The sequence below is a fragment of the Synchiropus splendidus genome, chromosome 2 (assembly GCF_027744825.2).
Source record: "Synchiropus splendidus isolate RoL2022-P1 chromosome 2, RoL_Sspl_1.0, whole genome shotgun sequence".
NCBI classification, from domain to species: Eukaryota; Metazoa; Chordata; class Actinopteri; order Syngnathiformes; family Callionymidae; genus Synchiropus; species Synchiropus splendidus.
The window spans coordinates 20256642-20273068 of record NC_071335.1 but is presented as its reverse complement, the minus strand read 5'-3'; the positions used below and the strand labels follow the sequence as shown (position 1 = coordinate 20273068).

The following is a 16427-nucleotide window of genomic DNA, read 5'->3' as shown; positions in this document are numbered from 1 at the left end:
ATAGTGTCACTTGCATAGTGGATTTGCTACGTCTAAACTCCCATGACCATCCAACTTATGGGGCTATTCGTCATGGCACTGCAGTCAGTGTGCTTACTCAGCATTGTGCTGACTACATGACTCAGAATCAAGAAGAAAATCTGACAAAGCAGATGACGACGACTTCAGGGGCAACCAGCGGAAAGACTACAAAGTAAACCAATCAGGTTCAGTCGCCCAAAAACAGAACGAAAAGCTGAGTGTTTTTTCTTAGGCTACTGACTTTGACTCTGGACAAATGGACGATGAGAAGAATTGGAGATGTAGGCAGAAAATGACCCTAAAAATGATGACCATGAATCTGACTGTCACTAAATAGACGGTCACATGTTGGCTTTACAATGTTTATTAATTTGAAATCCAAAACTAATGACTTCTACCTTTTGACCTTGCTGTTTTTTTTAACTCTTGAGTGTGATCTTGCTTCTGTGAGTGCTTAAAGACTGTCTGTTTACCTCATGGAGGAGCACTGCCTCCAAGTGGACAAGTCTCCAACATCACTGAGATGACATGCACTCAAGCAGAATCATCATTAGATCCTGATCCTTTTTTCAGCGATCACTTCTCATGGATTATTGCCAGATATGACGCGATATCCAAATATTGTTTTGAACCCTCAGTCCCTGTGGTGCTTCTCATGATTGCAATGTGACTGGATCAATCTGACTCATAAACAAAACTCCACCTTCAAGAGAATCCTTAAGTCAACACAAATAATTTGCAGCTAATATTACTGTTCATGTAGAATAAAGCTACTGAGATTTTAAAGCATAAAAATAATTAAAAATTAATTGTGTCAAATTCACGTTTTAGCCATTAATACCATGTGTAATTACCATTGTAATAATTGTGAAAAATCAACAGTATTAGTGCAGTGTTTTTTAACCCGTATGCCGTGAGAGAGTTTCAGGTGAACCATGGGAAATGACCCGGTTTCACCTCATTTGTCGGGAGATAGAGGTGGGCGATATGATGACATTATGTCATGAACAATTAGAACCTGTTGAAGATCTACCAACATGAGGAGATCACATGAATTTGGTTGTTCTATACACTATAGATCTATGCTGATGCGTCGACTGTTCATCACTCGCAGCCGAGCGACGCTGGATGCTCCTTATCCGAGACACACTCACAGTGAAGCAAACAACTTCAAATTGTTTTTAAACCAGGAGTGACTCTAACTTGACCACACACCTCCATGACAGCTGACGTGACGTTTCACGTCAAAACTTAACTTAACACTCATAGACTATCAAAGTTTGCGACATGAAATTATAATGGTGGAGTTGTCTGTGTCACTGAAAAAGTAATAGGAAATTTAAGGACTGGTTTGGGAGGAAGTAGAAAATGAAAGAATTATTAAAAAAGTAAAACATTTGAAGTTATGACAGGGAGGCGAAAGAAAGAAGGAATGATAGAGAGGAAATATTAAGGAAAATAAAAGTGAAAAAGTCAAGTGAATGAAAATACAGCTTTAACAGACACAGTGTTTGTGGGAAAAACAACATTGGGAAAAGAAAGTGAGGAAAGTGAAGAAACCATCCAGAACACATGGCTAACCTTAACCAGTACTCAGACCAAGACTTAAACCAGTCATAATGACCCAACTATTTCGAAGCCCTCATTGTAAAATTGTGGTTTAAACTCGTGGGGTCCAGCAAAAGGGCCCCCCATTATTGGACCTCACTAGGATACATATGCTGAAACACTCACACACATGCTCAGAGGGATGCTGTTACCATGGAGAAGCCCATTTTAGGCAGTAGGCTGACATTCTTACATGACAGTGATGGCACTGTGTATTCTCTGCACAAACACACACACACACACACACACGTCTCACCCACGAGCAGTCGCCCACGCTTGCTCTACATGAGGCAATAGGGTTTCAGAAATGTCTTGTTGATACACATCACATGCAAATACACAACGTTCTCACACTTGCAAGCAAACAATGGTCCTGCAACACCGACCGGAGGTGACACAGCAGTGGGCTGCCTCAGACGGCGGCCACTGATACCAAGAATATATCAAGAATACCATCACATCAGCAGCTGTCTCAGGAAAATATAGGACAGGGTCAGCCGTAGCTTGCACACATGCACCCACCGACCCACACAGACTCAACATAATAGCTTATATAGAAATAGAAAATCTGAGCCGGACCTCTACTCGAATGGATTTCATTTTGATTATGTGAGCCTGAGCTCCAGTATGCACTTACTGGCACCTCCTGTCCATACACGAATGCTTCCTACCCCATTTGTCTTGCAGCTTGCTAAAAAAAGTGAACATTTGATGAGTACTAGACTCAAATTCCAAGGAAAGACATCTGCTGTCCTACTATACATACTTTGTACCTTTGTGACACCTGACCCGTGAATACTCATTTACCACTTCCTGTTTCACAATGCATTCTTGCTAAGTCTTGACCACGTTAACTAATAACTCCACCTCAGAATAAAATCAGAGATTGTGATAAAATTGAAATAAAAGAAAGAGGGAATGATAAAGAGAATAAAAGTAAAAAAACTGCTAGTAAAGACAGGTGGTGTGAAATATTTTTAATGAAAATGCAGCTTTAACAAGACACAGTGTTTGTGCGAAAAACAACATTGGGAAAAGAAATGAGGAAAGTGAAGAAACCATCCAGAACACATGGATAATTTGTTAACCAGGACTCCAGGACATTAGCTAAAGCAAACACTTTCAATGGAGCCGATGACTGCGTGGACGATGATGTTCGCTGCTGATACAGTGATTTGTCGTGAGAGTCAAGAGGAGCTGGAGAGATAGACGTGAGGGGGTGATCTGTGACCAATGAGCAGCAGCTGGAGTGGAAGAGGCTCTGATGAAGACACTGAAGTTGTCACTCAGAGGAACTAAAAATGTATGTCAGTGTGAGACTCGATTAAATATGAATGAAATTCAATGAGTGATTCATCTCCATTGATCGCATCAAATGACATCATGGAATTTGTCACAATGGAGCAGTTAGTTGGTGGGACATATTAAGATCAAACCTAGTTTATTTTAAACAAGTCTGACAACAATATTCATTGCATCAAATATTGAATAAATAAATAATTGAATCAAGTGATGGCATTCATTCATTCTTTAATAACACATTTTCTGACATTATTTATTGAGAATTAACATGTTAAAGTCCTGCCCCTCGTTTTATTCCTTTATTTGAGACTAGAAATGAACTTCTATTCATGGAAGAAATAATCAGAATCAACTTTATTGCCATGGTTCGTGAGGATTCCACCAACTAGGAAAATGGTTTGGAATAATGTGCTGTCATGAACAAAAATAAAATAAAATAAAATAACAATGGCTGATCACGAATTCAACAGTCTGACAGCAGAGGAGAAGATACTGTTCCTGGTCTGGATGGACCGTAGCCTCCTGCCAGAGAGAAGAGGGACAAACAGTTCATGACCAGGGTGAGAAGGGTCGGTTCTGATCCCACCTGCACGAATCTGGATCCTGGAGACATACAGGTCATGAAGAGGTGGCAGCCAGCACCTTCTCAGCAGCACAGTCTGCTCATGTCCCTGGCGGTGGTGCTGCTTACCACAGATTAAAGGTCAACAACTACCTGCTGACTGCAAAAGTAAATGATGGTTGGTCAAACACAATGTCAGTACCAGGTCTAAATGTTTCATATCCAAGGCTGCATGTACTCAGATAAACAGTGAGACCAAGATCTGTCTATGACTTGAAACTATATCTCCAACCTGTGGCGAAGTGCAGCGCCATTAACACAGGTGTTTTTCGGGAGCCACTTGTCAAATGATGCTTCACAGACACAGGTAGCAGACCTCAGCCATGGTACTTGACCTTTGTACTTGTATTTTGAAAAGTGCTCTGTGAAATGATTTGTGATGTCAATAGCCCATGATGAGTTGAATAACCATAAAGAGCTGAAAGGATTAAGGACCACTGATAATCTGCCGCCCCTCAGCCGAGGTAAAGAGAAAGACAGAGAGTAGGAGGAGAGAGCCGCTGGCCGACAGCTGTGGGCCATGTGGACAGCTGATTTATCTTAGATTAGTCTGGACATGCGCCAACCAGGACTCAACCAGGCCACGATGGATGTGCTTCGGCGTGAGGTGGAGGCTAGCGGCTAGCTGCTAAAGAGACTGCCACTCGTCTGACCCACTGACTGTCAAGGAGTTACATTAAGGGCTTTTTTTTGTTCCCCAGCGGTGCTGCGTGTTCAACTGGCCACGAGGATTCCCATATGAATTGAACCGCCTTTGCTGTGTTGGATTTATTCTGTGCAAAATAAACCGCTGGGATTATAAAAACGCGGGGAGATAAATCCTGTTTTTCTGCAGTAGATGTGAGGTGATATTCTGTAGCCATGGATGAATGTGAGTATTTGCTCTCGTCTATAACATCAGATTCAGAAACATGTTCACTACCTGCGCAGCGCATGCAAATTTGCTTTGTCAAAGTAAATGGTGCGCTCAAAGGAAGAGATCAAAGTCTGAACTCTGCCCATCAATACTCGTGCTTCATCTAGAATCATGTGCTTCTCTTTGTCAACATCTCCATCATACATCTTGGATTTTGAGCTGCTGTTAACAAATAGACAGCTGGTTGTCATGGAAGGTCCATGTTTGAGTACTATGATGCACCTATGCCAGTTCTTCATATAAAACAAAAGACTATCATGCACAGTATTAGCACTTCTGCCTCTGAGCAAGAAGGTTCAGGGTTCGAATCCAGCACTGGACCTTTCTGGGTGGAGTTTGCACGCCTGCGTGGGCTTTCTCCGGGTACTCTGGTTTCCTCCCGCAGTTCAACAACCTTGGTGTGTGTGTGTGTGAATGGTGTATGTACCCTGTGATGGACTGGTGACCTGTCCTAAGGCGGAAACGATGGTTCATAATGATAAGCTTCATAATAATTCCGAATAACTGCATCTTAATTTCACAACAGATGAAACAGATTCCATACTTCAAGAACCTAATTTTTTAGCAGCCTAAATAAGTAATGACCATCTACAGATGTAGCATCGTAATTTGCCATTTTCATAGTTATTATCAGAGTGACATAAGCCAAAGTGATGAAAAGAAGTGAATATACCATCACCTCAAAATGTCTTGTGGAAGGAACCGCACACACGCTGCAGGTTAGAAGTCACCGATGCTGGAGACAACAAAGACTCTTATTGGATGCTCCATATGTTCATGGAGCAATGACATTGTCAGCCCCCAGACATTTATTAAAATATATATGTTTATGTACATAGAATGGTCACAGTCTGGGAACGGCACACATGTCTGGGGGTGGAACCTGGACACGTGTTACCTATATGATGAAATCTGGTGTTGTCTCTGATGTTCTTCTTTCTTTGTATTTTTCCGTATTTTTCATTGTGTATCAAGGGTTTTAATATGTGACATGCTCAGTGTAAAAGTGTCCAACTATTTGACCCTGTTTTTTATGCGGGAGCACTGACCTAAACAGTGTTTTTATTCGTTTTTGACATTTTAGTATCTAATCTGTTCCATAGGTCCATGATTGCCATGACACTTTTTTCCCACACTGCTGCCGTTGGACTGTTCTCTACTGACTACCAGTCAAAAGGCTTTGAACAGCTCAGGACAGCATCCCGGTGGATGCTCAACTCCATTGCCTTCCAGAAACGAATCTGCAGTGCTCGATCGTGTCTAGTTTTCCTCACGTATAAATATGCCGTCCATTGCAGCCCGACAGGTTTTAATGGTGTCCGAGAACACATCCCTGTTAGCTGGTCTGACATGAACATATTGTTGTGCATTTACTGAAAATAACATTTTAGCAAAATGCATATTTTTTTTTCCCTTTTTAGTAGAAGTGACTTTCCTTGCACTTGTAGTTAAATCTCCCCTCAAATGAAGAATTACAAGCGTTGCAAAATACTTATTCTGGATTAGATACCAAGAACAAGATGCCTGCCTGTTAGCAAGTCCTCAGCAATGAGGGAAGAATACAAGTTTACCTTCACTGTTCCTATGTTCCCCATAAATGTTGACAGCACAAACTAATAGTCTGTGTTTGGTGTGCTGCCAGTCATTTGAGATCATAACTAATCTTGACCTTTGTACTTCTCCTTCCAGGTAATGTGGGTATGCAACTTGTGCCGTAAGCAGCAAGAGATCCTCACCAAGTCAGGAGAATGGTTTTCGGGGGCGGAGTTGCGGCCCGAAAGCCTGGGCAGCGGCTTGAACAACTCAACTATTGGAGGTGATAGCCAACGGGACAAGAAGCTTCTCCGCTCCAGGTCACAAGCACCTCCTCCGAGCGCCAACAGCAACGCAGTGCAGCCGTACGATATTCAGACGCCTGCCGTGAAAGGTGCTGACACCATGTCCAGCTCCCGCTCTCAGAGTGAACCACCAAGAGAAAAGTAAGTCAGGTGGACTCAGCAAGTTGCACTTTGCATGGATGATATCTCAATTCACGGGAGAGATGAAGGATTGAGGGAGTAAGCGAGAGACTGGAATCCTACAAGCCTTGTTTTCCATATCAGCTTAAGCTCCAGTTCTTTTAATCCCTATACTTAAAATAGAGAATGTGTTTTTTGAGCTTAGAGAGGGTCACATGTTCCTGTTGGGAGACTCCTTGCATAGTTGCAAGGTCCAGTCTGCAAAGTCAAAGCGCAGCACAGAATGCCACAAAAGTTTTTTATTGCATTCTGCTGTGATACTCTTTATTGAAAAGTCGTTATGCATAAGTACATGTTCAATACTGACTGGATGGTTTCGCCTCTCACATTCAGGAAGAGGCCAGTTTCCCTTCATGAACAAAATGGAAAGGGAGGAATGGGACGCGGCAGTGGCCGCAGGCCTGCTGGGCAACTCTCCTCTCATTCATCTCTGGAAGAGCGTGTGGGACCAGGAGAACGAGAGCGGCGGGTAGCAGACGGCCGGAAACTGGAGAAGATCCATTCGCAGGACTACGATAACCAGGAGAGTGTCGTCCACCCTGAAATGCACAGGAGGCGGCCAGAGGATGAGGAGCAGAGGGAGCGGAAGCGTCGCGAGGAGGAATTCCAGAACCGATACCGGAGTGATCCCAACTTGGCTAGATACCCAGTGAAACCACAGAAGGAAGAACAGGAGATGCGCATGCATGCCAAGGTCTCCAAGGTGCGTCATGAGCGACGGCACAGTGATCTGGCCATCAATGAGGTCGGACTCGGCCCCGGAGAGGGAGGGGTGGGGGGCTCCCGAGCAGGTGAGGGACATGACAACCGTCTGTTCAGGAAGGGAGGGGATGGGACCCCTCCTCTGGACAACTATAGAGCTTATTCCTCAGAGAGGACCGTGGGGGGTGGAGAGGGGCCTTTATCTACAACCGGTGGCGTGAGAGGGGGAACAGCACCCCAAGATTGGGCCGTTCACAAGGGCCGCCCAGAATCTGGTGCATCAAGGACACCAAGGGATAAAGGTGGGGAAATCCTGCTCCGAAAAGACTCCCAGAGTTCGGATCAATCTGAGTCTCTGCGGCCGCCTTCCACTCGGACATACAAGAACAAACGTGGAGTCAACAAGCGGCAGATGTCCATCAGCAGTTCTGAAGAAGAGGGCGGTTCCACGCCGGAGTACACCAGCTGCGAGGACGTTGACATGGAAAGCGTCAGTGAGAAAGGTCAGTCACAAGTCTCTTACAGGGATAGCTGTGAAATTCAAATCACTACCGTCAATTTTGACAACTAGACATCTCTTCATTTCCTCTCAGACGGTGGCTACTTGTGTCACACTGAATTGCACACTGACACTCCCGCACACATACAGTACATGCACAAACTTTCCGACTGACTTTGGGTCTAAGTGACCGTCTACACTCCCACGACACTGCACTGCTTACACTACAGCTCTCAGTTATTTTGGAAATTCCCCATAATTTAGGCCAGCAGATCCTCAGAATTGGGTCAGTGGCACTCCTGCTACGTAACACTGCACAACAGCAAGAAAGAACTACCTGTTGTTTGCCTGCTCTTGGCGCTTTCTGTGCTGCCTGTTGTTTATGAAATGCTGAATAAGTCATTTACCATTTCTGCATCAAGACACCTTGATTCTGAATTCTGTTGTCTCTATCCTCTTTTCTCTTCCTTTGAACATTGCATTTTTACACAGTCACTTCTGTTTTGTTCTAATTTATATTACAAAAACAAAGCCCGTTGTGTCATACAATTTGAATAGATGATTTCATATGAATACATGCATTCTGTTACTCCCTTATTGTACGACAGACCTTGTTTGTGTGCCAAGAAAAATCAGCCTTGAGGCCTGTTGGACTGTTCGAGTCCCCTGGAGGACCTTGAGGGAACACTCCCATGAAGACCATGGACCATGACATAAGATTGTCTTTGTCCCACTGACGCAATAATATCTCCTACTCTGGGGCAATGTTGACTGCAGTGGGACCTGAGAGTAGCCATTGTCACTGAGCTCAAAGCCAGACCTTCTTCAAGTCAACTTTAATAGATAGACCCAACGTTTCCGTGGGAGGGCTGCATCGAGGAGATGAGGGAGTGGCAGCAGTCCAAATGGAAAATATGCCGCCAGCCAGTCGGAGTCAGCTATAGAGGCTTCCAAAACACACCATGGCGGCTGGAAAAGCTTGGATTGGGAGGACCGGTCTGTGGTCCAGTGCAGTTTCAGATGGATGACGGGATGAGGCTCACACGCTTGCATGCAGGCACTTGTTTATCAAGAACAATGCTTTTTTTTTTTTAATACCTCCAGGGTCGATGGTTTAACATTGGTCAGTTAGACGTTCAGCCTAGATTTCATAATCTGCTTCGCATGTTCATCCTCCTCGAGTAAAAACAAGCCTATACAGCAGCACAAACTGTGGAGTCAGCATTCATTCACACAGGCATTCAGGAGGGACTCTCAGATTTGCAGCCCTCCAGGCAAATCGGCGCAGACCTGCTTTGTAATTTCCACTGTCTCCCCTGTTCAACCTCTCACAGAGAGATTAGTTGTTAGTGCCTGTGCTTTTACTGTATCTTTATTTGCAAACACAACATCATGCCTTCATCATGTCTTAGATCACGTCTTTATTTTTCAAATCCTGAGATGGTTGCAGCACTGACTCTCTTGTTGTGATTGTCTCCCACCAGGTGACTGGGAGTGTCACCCCTTAGATCCCGCAGTCTGGCATGTAAGAGCAAAAGTTGTTTTTCCACGGTCCAGTTTGTCTGTACAACCGCACTAAGACGTATCTCCCATCTTTAATGTCTTCAGCATCCAGTGACGTGGCAGCCGTCTAAAGAAGGCGATCACCTCATCGGCCGCATAACACTGAGCAAGAGGTCGGCGATGCCTCGTGAAGCCGGCTCCCTCCTCGGACTGAAAGTAAGCATGAGTGTTTCTGTATCATTATATTTGAAACAAGCCAAGAATCACATACGTATTTAGAGATCTGAACCATGCTTTTCTGACTTATGGTTGGTGCATTAATAAGCAAGACTCCACCTCAGTTGCAGCAAGCGACACAGTGAATCACACTGCATTGTTGCCACCTTTGCTTGACTTGTGGTCGCCCAGCGGGGGGTTGCTAACTGATGATCAACAGTTAAAACACAAGTGGAGACCATTCAACATTTTGATACTGTCCAGGTTGTTGGAGGAAAGATGACGCAGACAGGGAGACTTGGAGCCTTCATCACCAAAGTGAAGAAAGGCAGCCTGGCCGACGTGGTTGGACATCTACGACCAGGTATTTAGACATGTGATGCTCGACAAAATGCTCCTGCCACAAGTTTCCCACGTGTGAACTGGCTCTAGTTTGACCTTGGTTGAACCTCATCTCTGCGCCAGGTGATGAGGTGCTGCAGTGGAATGGGAAGTCCTTACCCGGTGCCACCAAGAAGGAAGTGTACAACATCATACTGGAGTCTAAGGCTGCACCTCAAGTGGAACTTATTGTCTCAAGACCTATTGGGTGAGATCTGCTTTACCATGTGTATTTTGTGCCTAATATGTTATTGATTTGAAAACAAAAAAAAGGACTTTAAAAAATGATAATTATATTATAATAATAATAATTTGTGACTTTTTTTCTCCATTTTCTGATGGATGTATGAAAAACAGAAATTCTTTGGTAAGAGTGGAAGGGGTGGAATATGGGTATCGATTGGTATGTTAATGTGTAGCTTAAAAACAAAAGTTAGTATCAGCCAAAAGCATCTACAGGGAGAGGATGATCAATATATTCTCAGTAAGAAGTGAGAATTCAGAGGTGATCTATTTTAAGCCACCGGTCTGCTCCAACTTACTTCTACACAGTATCCGAATGAGCGCTGTGATACTAGATCAGTATCAGTATCTTAATCTTTGTCGTCTAGTACTGCCTTCACATCCAGTGTCATGACCGAATGTCTTGTCCTTGTTAACAGAGACATACCGAGAATTCCCGAGTCATCCCACCCTCCTTTGGAATCAAGTTAGTATCGATGCAGGCATTTTGGCCATGACTTGAGAAATGAACTCTTATTGAATCAGCTCTTTGTCATTTAGCTGGCTCCAGCTCATTCGAGTCCCAAAAAATGGACCGTCCTTCGATTTCTGTCATGTCCCCAACAAGCCCCGGGACAATAAGAGAGCTTCCACTGGTGCTTCCCGGCCAGCTCTCTGTGAGTACACCTGAGGAGGGAGTTGATGAACAGGTCTTATTTTATCAGACGCTGATTCAAATCAACTGTTCCAGGTGAAGCTGTGGTACGACAAAGTAGGTCACCAGTTGATCGTCAACGTCCTTCAAGCCATAGATTTGCCAACGCGACCAGATGGACGACCTCGGAACCCCTACGTCAAGATGTACTTTCTCCCTGACAGAAGGTTGGTTGTTAGTTACCTCCGTCATGGAGGTTAAGCAATGCTACGACAAACTGTTCTATCAGGGTCAATACAGCGAGAAAAGGCAAGTTAAGATAAAACAACTGGCAACAAACTTTCATCGAAGGTCCATTTATTGTCCCTTTACATACAAAGTTGCCACTGATCACATACTTCCATGCGTTCACTATGTTGGTATTGCTGTTCACCGATATATCCACCAGGGGGAGCGGCCCAGAGTCAAACGTTTATGCCGATGACAAACTCCAAAACCAACATGAGGACTGTAGAAATCTTGATCTTGTACCTCTTGCACAAGAGATGAAACAGAGGCAGCGATGTAGGAGGCAGGAAGAGCAACACTGCCCCCCACGGTTTCTGGTGGCACTGCTCTGTTTGGTCCATATCTGTAAGCTTTGTGGAAACGCAGAGCACAGACAGAAGCGTCCGTCGGTATCTGATCCCATGCGTAATGTTGAGCATAAATGGGCCTTTAGTTGGTTTGAAAATCGAATGAAGTGGTCCGTGTCCTTGGTCCGTCAGAGTTGGAGAAGCACCGACTGGGAACGTCATGTTCACTTTTCATTCTTCCAGCGACAAGAGTAAACGACGGACTAAAACAGTGAAGAAGAGCGCAGAGCCCAAGTGGAACCAGACCTTTATCTACTCCCATGTTCACCGGCGTGACTTTCGAGAACGTATGCTGGAGATCACAGTGTGGGACCAACCGAGGGTCCAGGAGGAGGAAAGTGAATTCATGGGCGAGGTAGACCTGCATACCACATATCTAATAATTGAAGTGAAGATTTATGTTTTTATTCACCAGGACAATGCTGCCCAAGCAGCAGGAATGAACTTGGACAGAGACAGGAATTGTATGTTGACTTATACTACAAGTGAAAACGGCTTGACTTGTATGTGTATTTCAGATCCTCATTGAGTTGGAGACTGCTCTCCTGGATGACATCCCTCACTGGTATAAACTCCAGACCCATGACGCGTCCTCGATCCCACTGCCCCAGCCTTCACCGTACCTCCCACGCAGACACGTCCATGGAGAGAGTCCAAGCAAGAAACTGCAGAGTACGTTGCTCTGGATGTTGGCCACACGCTCTTACAAAATCTTATTTCTGTGAATCTATACAACATCTGAATGTGTGCTTGCTAACTTTTCCTTTCTATCTCCCTGAGAACCTTCGAGCCTGACCCTCAACTGTGTGTGTTTGTGTGTGTGTGTGACCACAGGATCTCATCGCATCATTGATACAGAGTTTGATGATGGTTTGATGGTAGTGACTGAAGGTGGGTGGGGGGCATGGTTGATAAGCACTAGCTTGTAGTAGCCGAAAGGCGTCCAGCACTGGGTCGGACAACGTCTTCTTGCAGTTCTCCTTTAGCTTATAGAAAATAAGGTCCTTCTGGCTGTAAAACTGCATCTTCGGACCACTTTAGAAGAATAGAAGAATATTGTATTTTTATCATTATTTATTTACACTTGTTTGTAGTGGAGATAACAGTGACTACCATTGTTGGCTGGATGTTTCTCCCAGTTTACAGTGAACTTTGGCCCAGATTTTATTTTATTTTATTAGGGGTTTCCTATTTGTCTGCCCCTGCGTCACACTGCAGTGGAAAGAAAAGTTTGCCTGGTCATACTCCAAAACATCAGATTTCCAGCAGTAGGAAATCAGGACCATTTAAATGTCAAAGTCTCGGGCGGCATATCTGAGTGCAGATACGAACTGCAGTCTTCAAAATTGTCATTTCCGTGACCGTATCAGCCCAAGGCCACTGGACTGCTACCTGGCTGCAGCTAACCAGTGCAGCGCTGCTGCTTGGAGCGTGCCCTCCTCTGCTGGCCTCACTAGTGCACCAAGTGCATGTGAAATGGTAGACAACACAGTAGCTCATCCACATTCCGTTTCCCTGCATGTGCCTAGTCTTGCCCCTCCCACTAGTCTCTCTCCACCCACATTAGGAGTATTGTGAGCGAGTGGATCAACAATCACTGAGTCCTCTGACTGTTTCTGTCTTGGCTTCATTGACTTCTTACTACAGTACAAGAACTACTGTAGTCAGAAGCTGCATCAGAAACACTGATACAAAGGGTGGTGAATGTGCGGCAGGACACTGACTCTGCAGCACTTCTGCTGTGTTTCTCCTTACCCAGCTCTTGGGCAAGACCTTCAGCTGCTGCATGCCAATGCGGACAAGCACATCATAGCAATATGCATTTAACCACCTGTGTGCACAAAAGCAGCTTAGACTTCACCATAGAAACAGTCACTGCTCAGTTAAGCTCACGCCACTCTGTGAGCTGTTGCTCTTTCCTCTGTAAAACATCTTGAAGATGTTCTACAGTTGAAAAACGGTCACTTTAGCGTTGTAGAAAGTGTAGTGTTGGTGTGAAGCTACGTCAAGTTGGTGTTGACGGTCTTGCGTTTCTGAAACGCAGGTGCGGAGCGTAACTCCAGAGAGAGGGAGCGGAGCAGTACGCTGGCCGTCCCGCAGCAGCGAGCCATCCAGCACAGATCCCGATCCGTGTCGCCGCATCGAGAGGACACGTGTCGGGCGCGCTCAAGACCAGCGTACGTGCCCATGCAGAGGTGAGCGTCTCTTCAATGGAGATAGTTTTAGTTGAAATGAAAAACCAGACTTGGAACATGCTTGACAGTATGACTTACAGACATGAAGTACTAAGTCTCCTCCACGTTTTTATGCTTTGTGAAAACACAAATCAGCCTCTCTGCTTTCACTGTCACAGAAGGTTGACCTTATTGAGGTCATGGATTGAGTTTAGTCGAATGTTTAAGAATAGACAACCAAAAGGATGGCATTACATTAGACTGTGGACTGTGGGATGCCACATGGTTCAGTATCAGGCCCCAAACTGTTCATCTTCTGCATCAGTATCCGAAATATTGTTTTTAACAACCTTTTACTGAGATTATTTTTTATTGTTCACAATGACAATAAATATCACTCAACAAATTCAAATTTACCAAGCTAAAAAACTTGTCTTAAGTTTCTGCTTACTTGCTTGACAATGTCTTTTTAAAACAATTTGAACAGGAGTCTAGATGAGATCCATCACAACCGTCACCACTCCCAATCCCCCTCCAACTACCACGACTCCCATCTGGAGCACCAGCGCTCGGCTGACTCGGACTATGAGTACTCTGAGGACAGGTAACCTGTTCTGAGACTCCTGTTTCTATTTGAGATAGTAGTTTTACGAGCTGTAGCTATACAAGTGTCGTCTTCTTCCCACCAAATAACTGTAGATAAGTTTAAATTCCAGTACTGAAGTTGTACATTGGAAATAAATCAAGATGAATAAAGACAATAAATCAAGCAGGATTTATCTTAAAAAAATGTGACTGACATTGTGTTATGAAGGACAGGCACATCTTAAAACAATGTGTTTTAACCATGAAAAGTCATTTATTGAGTTAGATTTGAATGGGAATACATATCACTTCTTCAGTTTACTGGACAAATATGTTTATGTGTCTCAAACTAATTCCGTCCACTCTGTTCTGTTTTTCCTTTGTTTTTGCGTCTCCTTGTCCTGGCACTGACAGTGAGGTCCTGGAGATGCACCGGTCCATCCGGGGTGGGAGTGCTGAGTGCCTGCACACAAACAGGTACAAAAGGAATAGGTGAAAAAAAACCCAAATCAAAGCATGACTCAGCTTCAGTGACGTTGATCGCCGTCTTCACTACACACGTTTAACTCTATGTGATGATCATGTCTTCTGAAAGGATTCTTTTTTTCACGCCATGTTATGATGTCACCCCCTCTCTACTTTCTTCTTCCTTGATTTGCTCGGTCCTCAGAGGCGTATGTAGAGCCAACCACACACTCCCTCCTAAAATGCCCCTGTTAGTTAACGGTCTCCATAAAGACCTCTACAGGTAAGACTGAGGAAGGGCAGGTGTGGTGTTCTTTTCCCGCTCAGCTTCCCCTTGTGTCGGAGGCCTGTTACTGCTCTCATTTGTACCAGACTGCTTTGGTTGGGTGGTGTGCTGATTCGCTGAGTCGTGTTCTCACTGCTTCTTACCTTTGTGTGGTCATTCCTGGAACAACCCTTTATCGATGGTGCCATGTCACAACGGCGGTCTCTAGAGTTGGGTGTCATTCCATACAGATTATTTTTGAATGTTTTGGAAGCATGTTGGTTTATTTTCCACATCAATTTACCCTCTTTATTTATTCATTTATTTTTCCATGTTACTATTTTTTATATTTGCCACTGGGAACCAAAACAGGAACCTATTCTCTGCCTAGCCAAAACATTTCTGGATAAAATGACTCCATTAACACGCGGCTTATTGATACCCAGCCCTATTGATCAGTGACAAGTTGGCGCCGTATGAGCAGTCATGCGTATTGGCATGGCAGTGTGACGCAGCTGTGCCACATACACTCAGGTTTCTGTCTTTCTTTGTTGTTTGTGTCATTTTGTTTTTCTTTGCTTTCCTTTGCGCTGGGCTATTTGCTGCGACCTCTGTGGTGGGCGGGGCTGTGGTGTGCAGCTCCACCCTTCCTGCATGCCTAAAGAACCACCCAGTCCCCAACAGAGTGCGGGACAATCACACGCCTCGTAGCATCCTCACACACCGTGTTCTCAGATTCACTGATGAGGTCACGGATAGGTAAGACCCCCCCCAATCCATCCATGAGAACAGTCAGCAGAACCGCTTCCATAGTGTATGGTGCCTCGGCACTACATTTACTGGCACAATTTTAAGACTAGATTTTACATCTAAACCAATTCAGATTAGATTAAAAATGTTTAGTCATGACTTTCCTCTGTCTGCATATTGAACCGTGTTTTGTTGGACGTCATCCTCAAGCTTCAGCCTGTTTTTTTCCTTCTCAGATTAATTCACAAGACTCATCTGTTTGTTGCTGTGTTTCACTGGGAGTAATAATCACTGCACACAGTTGAAAAACATTCTATTAGACTGCTGTACAATGTGGTGTAATAATATTGTCTCATTTGCACTTATTTAATATGGTTTTGTGCCATGGGTTTCCAGTAACAGCAGGTGCATTATCCAAACAACAGCCTTGGTTCTTCCATAATCATTTACTGAGACCTTTAATACAATGCTGTACTTGGCTGGTTTATTAATCCACGAGCTGATGCACAACATTAAACAAACACTGAAGTCATGAAACCTTGATCCCTGTGACCCCTTTGGCCCTTACTCTGCTATATGCTGTGTCATGTCGTGGCCCTGATCCAACCATCTGTGACTTACTGTACATGGGATATCAGAGACACACTAGTCTCAGCTCTCTTCCCTTCCTTTTTTATCCATTCTCTCACTCACATGAACACATCCTTTCTCAACAATGATCTGGTCGCCATGGCAACTCACCAACCTTGCATTGAAGTGGTCTCAGACTGTACAGCCGCAAGGAATGGCTGCAATGATGAATGATGATCAGAGGTCTTACACGTGCCACTCGATCCTCGCCTTTTTCTGTCTTTGTCTCTGACTTTTTTTTCTTGTCCCACTCCTACT

General features: G+C 44.4%; 1 protein-coding gene across 10 annotated transcripts in view; it reads left to right on the top strand.

Annotated features, from left to right (window-relative positions):
- rims1b (regulating synaptic membrane exocytosis 1b) overlaps positions 1-16427 on the top strand; it is a 49294-nt gene that overhangs the window by 22433 nt on the left and 10434 nt on the right. For 6 of the 10 annotated variants that reach the window (XM_053857682.1, XM_053857687.1, XM_053857684.1 and 3 more), the window contains 17 exons: positions 6159-6448; positions 6821-7692; positions 9173-9213; positions 9297-9407; positions 9672-9771; positions 9873-9996; positions 10451-10497; positions 10572-10687; positions 10762-10892; positions 11484-11655; positions 11819-11972; positions 12135-12191; positions 13345-13495; positions 13962-14078; positions 14474-14536; positions 14730-14807; positions 15429-15548. In XM_053857682.1, coding sequence (XP_053713657.1) covers positions 6159-6448; positions 6821-7692; positions 9173-9213; positions 9297-9407; positions 9672-9771; positions 9873-9996; positions 10451-10497; positions 10572-10687; positions 10762-10892; positions 11484-11655; positions 11819-11972; positions 12135-12191; positions 13345-13495; positions 13962-14078; positions 14474-14536; positions 14730-14807; positions 15429-15548 — 2744 coding nt within the window. Of the gene's footprint in view, positions 1-2793; positions 4425-6158; positions 6449-6820; positions 7693-9172; positions 9214-9296; positions 9408-9671; positions 9772-9872; positions 9997-10450; positions 10498-10571; positions 10688-10761; positions 10893-11483; positions 11656-11818; positions 11973-12134; positions 12192-13344; positions 13496-13961; positions 14079-14473; positions 14537-14729; positions 14808-15428; positions 15549-16427 lie in introns of those variants that run through there. The other 4 variants (XM_053857689.1, XM_053857688.1, XM_053857690.1 and 1 more) reach the window with 3 other exon arrangements.